A 12,473-nucleotide genomic window follows, 5' to 3' on the forward strand; every position below is an offset into this window, starting at 1 on the left:
CAACCATCTGGCAGATAGTCTTTAAAGTAGGAGTAAAAGGACATCTGCCAAGATTTATAGGATGATTCAGAAAAGGGGTTTAAGACCTGTTGTTTGAAATTTTATAAATTACATTCTACCATGTAAAATATTCCATCCCTTATTTCCTAGCATCAAAACATACCAAAGATTATTCTCCTTTTTAGTCTATCCTGTACTGCCAAACAGTCATAAAATACACTGCACACATTTCTCAAGCAATCCCATCCCATCCCATCCATATTCATAAATGAATTCATCAACCAGTAGTTCATCATGAATCTGAATTCTTCATCATACCAAGACATTCTGGACAATTGTATGCTTCCTTTCAGTGTTGTGAGAACAGTTTGGGGTATAAGACTTTTTCTGTTCCAGTGCAAAGGCATGCTCAGATGAGTTTGGTGTAAAGGAACTTGACAGCTCTCTCCTCAAATACATTTGGGATAAACTGGAAGAGCGGTTGTGAGCCAGGCCCTCCCTTAAGGCCATCATAGTGCACACACACCACATCTTGTCTTTAACAAGAATGAGCTACAGAATCAACTCTCCATATATTTTGTATTCGCCGTTTCTGTGGCTTTATTGTTCAGGTCTCTCAATATTATAGCTGTGGCATTTTCTGTTCATTCTTTTCCTGCAGGTATTAGCGAAGAAAAAAAAGAAACAAAGAAAAACATTGAACACTGCATTCTTGTACACTAACTGACCAGATAGAGGTGCTATAATCAAACGTAATTTTTTTTTCTGAGTGATTGATTTACCATTGGCGGCACAGTAGACAACTGGTTAGCACAACTGCCTCACAGTTCTGAGGACCCTAGTTCAAATCTGACCTCGCCTGTGTGGAGTTTGCACATTCTCCCCGTGCCTGCGTGGGTTTTCTTTGTGTACTCCGGTTTCCCCCCCACATCCCATAAACATGCACGGTAGGTGAATTGACGACTCTAAATTGCCTTAAGGTGTGAATGTGAGTGCGAATGGTTATTTGGTTATATGTGCCCTGTGATTGTTCGGGGTGTACCCTGCCTCTCGCCCAAAGATAGCTGTGATAGGCTCCAGCACAGCTGCGACCCTAGTGAGGATAAGGCGTACGGAAAATGGATGGATGGATGGATGGATGGATGGATTTATCATTAATGATACTGAGGAGCATACTACAGACCATTTATGGTACTACGGAGCATACTAAAGACACTGGTGCATTTATAATTGTGACTGCATAAGGATAAATGATCCATCAGAACATTTTTGATCATCACATAAAACCAAATATTGATGTTTGCAAAGCTTGTATATAAGTCAATGGTTTTTTTTTTTTTTTTTGTTGTTGTTTTTTTTAGTTTTGTTTTTCAACCAGTTTAACAAAGGTCACTCTTCAAATGTGGACACAGAGAGCTTGACTCATTTATCATCATAGATTTTCTCCTTCATTATTATACCATGGCTGCGCTCAAGTTTCCATTTCACTCCTCAGTCTTGCATGCCTGTCTTACGTTGAGGATTCATTAACTCTTACGTTGAGGATTCATTAACTGTACTGACTGTATGATAGTCATATAATTCAATGAAGGAAGTATTTTAAAAGGGCAGAAAAATTAAAGCTATGATCAAAACTCCTGACAAACATCAGAAATGCTATTTATGAGGGTAGAGGACACCCTGATTTTACTCTAAAATATCTCAGTCTTTTTTTTTCTGACAACCAGCTTTCACAGGTCCGTCTCCTCTATTATATATATATATATATATATATATATATATAAGCATGTGTCTCACAGATATGGTACAGTCGTTTTAAGGAAGGCTGTTAGTAGTTGCACTGGAAATAACATGTTTTCAGCCCTCATCTTTGAATGGCATCAAAACTAAAATAAACAAATACTGTAAAGGTTACGTGTAAGATTACTCATTCTTCAGTACATTTCCATCAGATCCTTACTAGGCTTAACAACAACACTGGATAATAATCATTACAGCAAAACATTTTAATGTTAATGTTTTAAATGTTTCCAGCAAAAATTATTTGAGATTAGAGTGTTTTGAGTTACGAGCGTGGTCACACAATGATTTAAACTCGCAAGTCAAGGTACCACAGTATATATTTTTTTGTTACACCATGTGTCAGTGTCTGGCTGGTTCTCGTATTTTTTTATCCTAGATATTTTTTCATGTTCTTAATCTACCCATTCAATTTATCAAAGGTTAAACTATAAACGTTTAGACAAGTAAAAGACAGAGGGAGACCTATATAAAAGGAGACCTATAAAAATGATTTCATTAGATGTTTAAACTGAAGTAAAAGGAAGGAAAGAGGGGAGAATGTCAAGGAGAAAGGGCTATCGGCTGAACAGAAAAAATTAGACCTTCTTCTATTTCAACTGTAGGGTTCATTGACCTATGGAGGCAACGTGTACATGTTCTCTGTCTCCTTATGTCCCGCTTGTACATGTAAACATGAGGGTGGGAGAGAGAGAAAGAGAGAGAGGCCTCAAACCAACCAAGTATAATACTGTACCTGGGTTTGGAATATTCCTCCAGTGTGGTTGACATTGGTGTCTATAGAAAGATCTAGCAAAGCTCTGTATAGCTTTGTTTCAAAAACATTGTTGTGATGTCAATGTAGATAAGGCAGACTGCTATAATGGTTATTTTTCGTCTGGCTTTCACTGATCAAAAGTAACCCATTTCACAACTTTTACGAAGCTATGCCTATAATTTCATAAAATACAAACCCTGATTCCAATGAAGTTGGGACGTTGTGTAAAATGCAAACATTTATTTTTTTTAAAACAATATAAACAGTGATTTGCAAATCATTTTCAATCTACATTCAATTGAATACGCTACATAGACAAGCTACGTTCAAACTAATGAACGTTGTTGGCTTTTTTTTTGGTGCAAATATTCTCTTGCTTTGAATTTGAGACCTGCAACATATTTCAAAAAAGCTGGGACAGGGGCAACAAAAGACTGGGAAAGTTGAGGAATGTGCAAAAAACACCTGTTTGGAACATTCCACAGGTGAACAGGTTAATTGGAAACAGGTGAGTGTCATGATTGGGTAGAAAAGGAGCAGCCCCGAAAGTCTCAGTTGTTCACAAGCGAGGATGGGGCAAGGGTCACCATGTTGTGAACAACTGTCACCATGTTGTGAACAACTGTCACCATGTTGTGAACAACTGTCTGTGGAAATAGTCCAACAGTTTAAGAACAATGTTTCTCAATGTACAATTGCAAGGAATGTAGGGATTTCCATAATATCAACAAAACATTCAGAGAATCTAGAGAAATCGCTGCACATAAGCGGCAAGGCCAAAAAACATTATTTACCAATATATATATACCAATTATTTAAGTAGCTCAATTCAGAAACTGGAGCGCATATGCATTTATTAAACACAAGGCCTATTCGTACCTAATTTCTACATTAAAATAATTTTATTTGTTTCTTACATTGTATTCTAATTTCCTGAGATTGTGACTTTGGCGTTTTTGTTGTCTATAATCAATCTATCAATCTATAATCATCAACATTATATATATAAAAATACAATCATGAAATATTTCACTGTGTAGTAAATTTTAAAATGCTTCATTTTTTAATTAAACTAGTGAAATAGATTGTTTTCCACGATGTTCTAATGTATTGAGATGTACCTGTGAAAAAACAAATTCTGTAAACAAGTGACGAAAATAAATGGATTTAGTATTTTGTCTGAATATATTTTACCACGTCTTTCAGTCTTTCTATCTATTTTTCATTCATAAAATTATATTTCACACAAGACATGGTTTAGATATTCTGCAGATTGTTGCTCTTTATATGATGTATCCGAACACTTTCTATTCCTATCATCTTAAAGGGGGGTTTTGATCAAAATTTTCCATGAGCGTAATAAAAGACTATTTTATTATAACGTAATCAAAGTCCTATTGTAAACAACTGATGTACAAACAGGTATGTTCATGACGAATGGTGGCCGACGACGAACGTGCTCGGCAAGTTTCGGCAACTTCCGACAGTTTCGCCATCGGACGCTCCCAGACTGCTTTATGTCTGGTACCCGAGACCATAGACATTTAGACGTGGACGCCTCATTGACTGGGTTGGTCCGTTGCTGGTACGCGTCAGCGCGTCCGCCATAATGAATGTGGCAGCTGGAGTACAATGGACTGAACTTCATAAAGTGACAACCCTAAAAAGTGCACAAAGTTAATGCCTCTCATTAAAAAAAATATTTTGGGAAGAGATAAGCATCAAAATTAACACATTCACTCCCTTTGACGGCTTTAGAAGTAAAATATCCATGTTAACTGGGAAGGCTGGCGGTGAATGAGTGAATGGATCTAACTTTTAATCTGTTGTTTAAAATGTTTACTCTTTTAGGATATATGTAAGTACCAAACCAGTGAATGTATTTCCTTAACATCACCAGTGTTCACAAAGTGATGCAGTGGTACATTCACTTGACTTCTGTGCAGGGTATGTGGGCTCTCTGCGATCCTGAACAGGATAAACAGTATAGAAAATGGATATTGCTGGGTGGTTTTCATTCATGTTTACACCTGTGCTGATTAAGATTAAATATGAAATCTGTGTCTATTATAAAAAAGATCCTGGAATTTAGCTGTGATATGTTGGTGTTAATGAGTAAAGAGCAACAATTTTTACATTCAACTGGTTTTATTTTTAATGATTTAAATTAATTTAATTCACAATAATGTCCATCAGTGGAGCAGTGGCGGCGCACAGATCACAACAGATCACAACAGATCACAACAACAGATCTGATGTTTTTAATAAATTTTGTTTTATTTTGGATGAAAAGAAGATCTTTGAAATCAATTATGTGTATTCATTTTTTTGAGCATGGTTGCCCTCTTTGTTAGAAGTGCACCCCCCTCCCCCCAGCAGAAAAATAATTTCCTTCTGACAGCTTTTTAGGAAAATACTCCAAAGTATTGGCCACAAAGTCAGCAAATTCTAATCGTAAAATGTTATTTGAACGGCCAAATACAATCAAAGTCAGGGTTTAGTCGTGAGATCTTGCTTTGAGTGTAACGCTGAGAGACTGTTAGCCACATCCATTATGGCGGCGACGTCGACGTACTAATTTGGAGCTCCCAGCGGCATTTACGTATGTAACGTCTACGGCAAAGACCATGCTCGGGCGCCATATTGCCGAGCACTCCTCCCCTCCAGCCCGCCCGGGTCCCAGCAACACAGAGCCACAGCTGCGGTGAAACACAGACTGAACAACGCTACAATTGGGGAGGACCGGTGATACAGCAAAACCAAGAGCCACATCGTGGAAATTCAATGGGATGGATTAAACCTTTTTACGCCACCGTTTAGTGCTCGTATTGGGACTTACGTCACGGTGCCACGGATAAAAGATCGCTTCATTTTCAGCTTTCTTTGAGCCTGAACACCTAAATACGTCTCAGTGTAGCTTGTGTTTAGCTCAGCGATGATGGATACTTGAAGCTAGTAGCTAAGCCGACGTTACTTCTCTGTCAGGCGAGTAGCGGTAGCTATAAATTCGCTCGGTCGCTCGTCTGTTACCCTAGTTTTAACATCCGTGGTCATTATCGTATACAGTATGTTAGCTCGTGAGTAACAAAAACACAGACTGAAAACGCCGGTGAATTACAACTGGTGTCAGCTGACGCTAGCTTGCTAGCCACACGTAAAGCGGCTACCAGTTTCGTGTGTCAATCGCGAGAGAGTGCAAAATTTCCCTTTATTTAAGATAGACTGTGTGATAAATAGAATCTTTTTTGGGGGGGGGGATAGGTCGTGTTGTCCGTTCATCGTAGTTTCGTCAAAACGGCGGCGTTAACGTGCTTCAACTTTGTTACATACTGTCAGAGACCAACTACCCCCCGGATTTTCTTAAAATGCATCATCCGGACCCCACTGGAGACTCTGGCAGTGTTAGAAAGATGGCGCAGCCGGCTGCCTTTCACAGAAGGGGTAGCAACACCAGCAGCGGGAGCGGCTCCTCGCTGTCAACACCGGTGGCCACCAACAGTCACGGCTCGGCTGCTGAAGAATATCAGACCTCGCTGTTGATTCAGTGCCAAACTCCAGGTGGCTCATCCTCCCCAGGTCCCCACCATCCTCCTTCCCACAGCCTGAATCTACATTCCCAGGCCACACAGTCTGCTGGGGCTCAGATGAAAAAGAAGAGTGGCTTCCAGATCACAAGCGTGACTCCAGCGCAGATATCTGTGAGTACCAACAACAGTATTGCGGAGGACACAGAGAGCTACGACGACCTGGATGAATCCCACACAGAGGATCTGTCGTCCTCAGAAATCATGGATGTCTCTCTTTCACGAGCTAATGATGTAGTTGGAGCAGAGAGAAGCTCCTCTGAGGAGACCTTGAATAATTTTCATGAGGCTGAAACTCCAGGGCTCCTGTCACCAAACCAGCCTTCACACCCCCATTCTCTGAATCAAGCACCGCAACCGCAGCATGGTGGGGGTATGGTGAATGGGACTGTGCACCGTCATCCTCATCATCAGAACCATGCCCAGGGCTACCCACTGTCTTCTGGGTCTGTGGGTGCCTCATCTACCCATGCCTCTGTCATTCAGAAAATGCCTTCTAATGTTGGGGTCTCTCAAGAGGCAGCCCCTGCAAACATTGTTTCTCAGCCTGTGGTGATGGTGGGCCTGGGATCCACTCCTGGAATGCACAGCTCTGCTACAGGCACTGCAGTTAGTATAGTTAATCCCCAGACCAGCAGTGTTATTAATGTGAATATGTTGAGCTCTGCCAATGTGCCTGTGAGGGGGGGAATAAGCACGAGTGCGAGCAACAGCTCCGGAGGCTTTCCTCTCAATGCGAAAAGCGGTTCTGCGGGTGGTGGATGTGGTTCTGCAGCATCTGGGGGCAACCTCATGACTAACACCAATAACACCATGATTCCGCAACAACAAACTCTCAACTGTAACATCTCTTTGACTACTACAACCACTTCTGCTGTTACTGTTGCCAGTGCCTCGAGTGGAATCCAGGGAAGACATGGTTCTGCGTCTATGAGTGCCCCTGTTACTGTCTCAACTATTCCGGCTCAACCTGCCCCAGCAACAATGGTTTCTCACACCAGTTCTCGCTTCAGGGTGGTGAAGTTGGACTCAAGTTCGGAGCCCTTCAAGAAGGGCAGATGGATGTGCACTGAGTTTTACGACAAGGACACCCCAAACTCTGCTTCTTGCTCATCTACATCTGATGCTGGCAGCATGCGCCAGTTTGTCTCTGAGAACTTTGCTGGGTGCTCAGAGAGGGAAAGCACAAGTGGTAGCTCTGTGAGTAGTACTATGAGCACAGTGAGCCATTATATGGAAAGTGTTTGCAGTGGCGAGACTGGGGGACCCCCAGTTTCCCAACATGCACAGGATTACGCCTCCCCTCCTCAGGGTTTTCAAGCAGTCCTTCCCAGTGGCTTAGTAGGTATGGGTGTGTCTCAATCGCAACCCCTTTTAAACCCCCAAGAGATCACCCATTCAAATATCAAGAGTAACATGCCTTCCTCGACTCCATCAAACACAAATCCGCCAGTACCTGTGCAAGGCCACTCTATCACCAGTGGAATGCCTATTTCTGCTTCACCCCAGCAACAGCTGACCTACGCCCAGGCAGTTGCGAATCAAACCCCAGGCTCCACACAAGGCATTGTGGGTGTTCAGCAGCACCAGCACTATGCCTCATTTCCCCAACATCCATCTGCTGCCCCAGTACAAATGAGACCCCCAGAGTACAGCCAGGCACATCAAGGTATTCCCCAAGCTCCCGCCTCTCAACATCGATTGAACCAAGCTGGACTAAATTCTTCAGGGCAAGCTAATGGAGCATGTCAGATGATGGGAGGCCTCCAGCAGTCACCGGTAATCCTCCAAAGTCAACCCCAGCAGCCCTCATCTCTCCAGGCTACTACCTCCAATACAGCCTTTCATGTTGGAGTAGCAGCTCAACAGCCTCCGAGCCTCGCTGCTCACCTGGATTTCCAGCAACAGAAACCACAGTCCCTCCCAACACAAGTCCAAAACCTTGGTCTGTGCACCCAGTTGCCCACTACAATTCAGAGCCAGGTGACTGCACCTAGTGTGCCTCCATCTAAGCCCGACCACCACGCTCTGCCACAAGTTCTCAATGTAGGCAACAATAGAATGGCTCCCTCAAGGTATTCCCCAGAGTTTGTCCCAGGAGCTCAGCAGTGCCCAGGCCCTGACCCATGCTGCTCAGGCTAGTGCCCTCTATGCTAGTCTGCCCACCTTCACGACTACTCAGCTGCAGGATGCCCAGCGACTCCTACTCCAGCACCAGTCTGCTCTGCTGGGATTGCCAAAGCTTTCCGGAGGGGACCCAGGATCTGGATTGAACGCTGGCCAGGGTCAAGAAGCTGAAGGCAACGCTGCCATCGCCAGTGCCTTAACTGCATCAGCTGGTCTTAAAACTCTGGATGGAGAGGAGGATGGGTAAGAGACTTTTTATTTTCTACTCCCTTAGCTTTTGTTGAACCTTGATCATGTTAATTGGAGTGTGTTTGTTGACAAGCTCAACATTTGAGTGCAAAGCTGCAGGGTTCTTGTGGCTTCCGTCATTGTCTCAGCTGTGAGGGAGAAAGAGCCTTATTAGTTAGTTAATTAGTAGACAGTGACCAGGCTGCTACAATCAGATCATTGTCCTGTGTCAAGTGGAACATAATGGAGGGGTCATCTGGCTGTGATGCATCTTCTCCTGATGAAGTTGATTTGACGTTTTACTAGCCTGCCTACTTGGATCCTCACCGTCTACATTTAACAGCGTGCTAACACTGGTGTGGCGTCTTGTGTTGTAATGCAGGAAATACAAAATACTTACTTAAACAAAGGTTTTTGATATTGCTCCCATTTATGGGTGACCTTTTAAGGGAAGAGATTTACTTGTTCACACCTAAACCTTCACTAAAAGCTCATTGATTTCATTAAGAGCTCACTCTTGTCACGATCTGTCTTTTCTCTCATCTACTGTCCCTCTTCTTCAGTCGCTACGTTTTACTCTTGTAGATATTTTGCCTGAATTAAATGTTTTCTTAAAACTTGAAATCCAGCTATGAACTGGAGTAAAACACTTCAGTTTCAGTATAGTGTTTTCAGTACAATATTTTTCATCACCTGAATCTAAAATAGGAATTAAGTGTCATATAAGGTTGGTAATGTTTTAGTCAAATTTCCCTCTGTGGTTTGATGGATACTGAAGGTTGGTTAATGTTATCACATGACGTGTAACTCTGAGGAATGTGAAATCTTTAGGGATCAAATGGATTATTGTCTTTGATGATAACTAGAATTTGGAGCAAACTAAAGCCTTTGTTAAAATTGACAATATTGCCTACAAGAGTTGTGATCACAGTTCCTTTCTGTTAGTTTTTAGTTGTACTTTTCAGAAAGAAGCTGCCATTCATAACCAAACTGGTGCACACGGGTTAAAATAAGCTTAAATATTGTAGTTTCCATTACATCAGTGGGGAAAAAACAAGATTGTTTAGAAATATGAGTGTCTTTTTTTAATTCGATGAGACTTGTTTTGCACCTTTTGTTTGTTTGAATAATTTGCATGTTTTATGAGGCTACTGATGGAGTGAATTAATGCACACAAAAAAAAACCAGTTGTTTCTCCACGCAGCTTGCTTTTGTTTTCCCCTCTAGTCACTAATGGACTGCAGAAGGCACATTGTCTTTATTTTAGAGGCAGTAAAATGGTAGAACAAGACGAGTTTGGGGGCTTGGATTGATAAACATTAATATACTATTTAACCTCCATAATCATCACATCTTCATTAATTTTCAACAAATTACAAGCTATTGCAATTTATAAAAAAGGGGTGTGGTTTACATCTAGTAGACCCTATATCCAGATGATTTTATTTTTCTCGACAAAGTGCTGAGAACAGTGTAATTTTAACTCGGTGGGAGTGAGGTTTTGAGGTTACCGACAAGGTACATGCTGTTCTGTTGTTAAATACTGAAGGAGAAATGTTCCGTGTGCACAATGATTGTATAGGAGACATTTCTGAGAGGCTTTTGAGGTCTGTACAGTAAACGTTGTTTACTGTTTAAAAAGTTTTGTGTGGTGTTGTCAGCAATGCTGATTTTGGCCTTGTAAAAACGTACCAGTTGTCCTTGCTTTAAATCATAAATGTTCTATTGTCACCCTCTAATATAGTGTTACAGTATGTCTGCCTAGTTAGAATTATATAAAATTTGACACTGAACTAGAGCGGTGTGGCAACATCTTTATCAATGACATGACATTTTTTTATTTGACTTTAAACTGAAATGTGGCCATTGCCAGGAAACGAGTTTGATTCTTGGTTTCTTTGCCAGAACTTGTAAATGAATTTAAAAAGGGCATTTATTTTCCTTTTATTTGTTGTAATGGTTTCTCATTACCCCCTATCTTGGAGACAAATGTATAGCCAATCTTGGCACAGAGCATTAATAAAGGTTTCAGTCTGCTCATTGTCGAGGAAGGCAGTTCCTCTCATCAACATGATGATCTTTATCTGGCAGGAATGTATTTAGAGCAGATTCCTGGTAGGGAGGTCTGTGGGCCGTTAGTACTTTCACAGTACGTGTTGTTGCTTCTTTGAACATATTTTCCGACTTGGGGTTGACACAGGAATGGATTTTGACTCCTGCCCCCTTCCGGTCCCAGAGAGATGAATCCCACTCCTTCACAATTCCGAGTGAGTGTTTTTTTTTATTTATTTTATTTTTTTTATAAAAAAGTCCCTCTCCCATGGGGATTAAGCCCAATCCCGAGCCGAAATTTTACAGAATCTCGCTCCCCTCCCCGTTTTTTTTTCTCCCAGTCGATCCGCCTACATTTTTATTAATAGCTTGAAAGTCACCGGGTGTTGATGGGAATTTCCACTCCTGTCATGGTTTCCAGTCCGGTGACTTTCGTTCCCACTCCTGCCGAATCCTGTGATTAAGATTGAAATCACACCCGTCCCGCGGGATCCACAGGACCCGGTGTGAATCCTGAAAAAATATCAGCCTCAGACCAGGGCTGCACGATATGATCTGATCGGTATCGGCCGATATTTAGTATTTTATGCTGATCGGCTTTAATGTCATAATTCGCCGGGCTCCGCAAAAGACACGTGCACAGTATATTTTAATCCAAAAGCTAGTTTATTTTTTGTCTTGTCGCGTGTCTTTTGATGTAGTACTGTAAATATCTGACGGCCAAAGAAGTTATTTAAAAAAAACAAAAAAAAAAACGTCGGGGTGTGGGACAGACAACACGTCGGAGACGGGCAACACGTAATGCCCGGATCAGACTACAAGACAAATTTGCTCTTTCACGATTGGACTGTCAGACTACTGCAATAAAATCTTCTATTCCGATACCACCGCATCCCGTTTTTTACGATCATTGGGCTTTATCTTGTCAACTCAAATGCGACTGGATACACTCATTACCGTGGCGACGACAACAAGAGTGGAGCGCGCCTACTGTATTATGAGGACAAAATGGGGAAAAATGTACGTTGGTGGTCACCAGTGCTCAGGACAGGATTGGACGTTCGTTTTAAGGCTTGCTTGAGGTATGTTCACATACCTTTAGTACGATACGGCTCACAAGCAGGCAATAAAATGTTATGTAGCCTAGCAAGTTAGCGTTAGTACGAACGGTTGGACGTAAACATGCCGCGCTCTCTAAAGTTTCGGTGTGGGTGAAGTAATTTAATAAAAAATAATTTAATTACAGTAAGTTAGCACCCATTATTTCTATCTGACCTGACTGATTAGAATACACGATCTGACTAGAGCAGTGATTTCCAACCTTTATGGAGCCAAGGAACATATTTTACAATTGAAAAATCTCACGGCACGCCAACAAACAAAAATGTCACAAATAGTGGATACATTAATTACTGCATTTACTCTCTGCCATCTAATAGAAGACCATTCATTTGTTCTGTCTGTCACTATGCCACACTGGCATAAATAGAGGAACACAGATACATTATTTATTGTAAATATATTTTTTTGAGCAATTAAGTACACAAGTACATACAGTAAATGAACAAGTCATTTATATAGACACATTCCTCCATCTTGTGATCGGTTATCGTTTTTTTAAACTCTGTGATCGACCCCAAAAAAACAGATCGTGTGAAGCCTACCATTATCTTGATATTTTTGATATGTCGTGATACATGATATAGATTTCGATATTCTATTTTCTCCTGTAAATCACTTTATAAATGTTAAAATCAACCATTTGCATCATACAATGACACCAATATAACGAATCAAGCAGACACTACATTTGAATTTTGAACATGAAAATATCTTAAGCTGATACAAAAACACGTGTGCGGGAGTTTTCTGGATGGGCAGGGGAGTTTACTGCTTATTATGAGAAGCGGACCAGCAGAGTGAAA

The 12,473-nt window shown here is 41.3% G+C and overlaps 1 protein-coding gene across 1 annotated transcript; it reads left to right on the forward strand.

Annotated features, from left to right (window-relative positions):
• Nucleotides 1–5,229: 5,229 nt before the first annotated feature.
• Nucleotides 5,230–8,373, forward strand: LOC133410267 (TSC22 domain family protein 1-like). Its single transcript, XM_061691159.1, has one exon. The coding sequence runs from the start codon at nucleotides 5,923–5,925 to the stop codon at nucleotides 8,281–8,283; it is 2,361 nt and encodes a 786-aa protein (XP_061547143.1). The 5' UTR covers nucleotides 5,230–5,922; the 3' UTR covers nucleotides 8,284–8,373.
• Nucleotides 8,374–12,473: the final 4,100 nt, after the last annotated feature.

This window comes from Phycodurus eques, chromosome 12 (genome assembly GCF_024500275.1).
Source record: "Phycodurus eques isolate BA_2022a chromosome 12, UOR_Pequ_1.1, whole genome shotgun sequence".
Classification (NCBI taxonomy): Eukaryota; Metazoa; Chordata; class Actinopteri; order Syngnathiformes; family Syngnathidae; genus Phycodurus; species Phycodurus eques.

Coding starts and splice junctions, on each gene's coding strand:
- LOC133410267 (XM_061691159.1), top strand. CDS start 5,923: ATGCATCATCCGGACCCCACTGGAGACTCTGGCAGTGTTAGAAAGATG.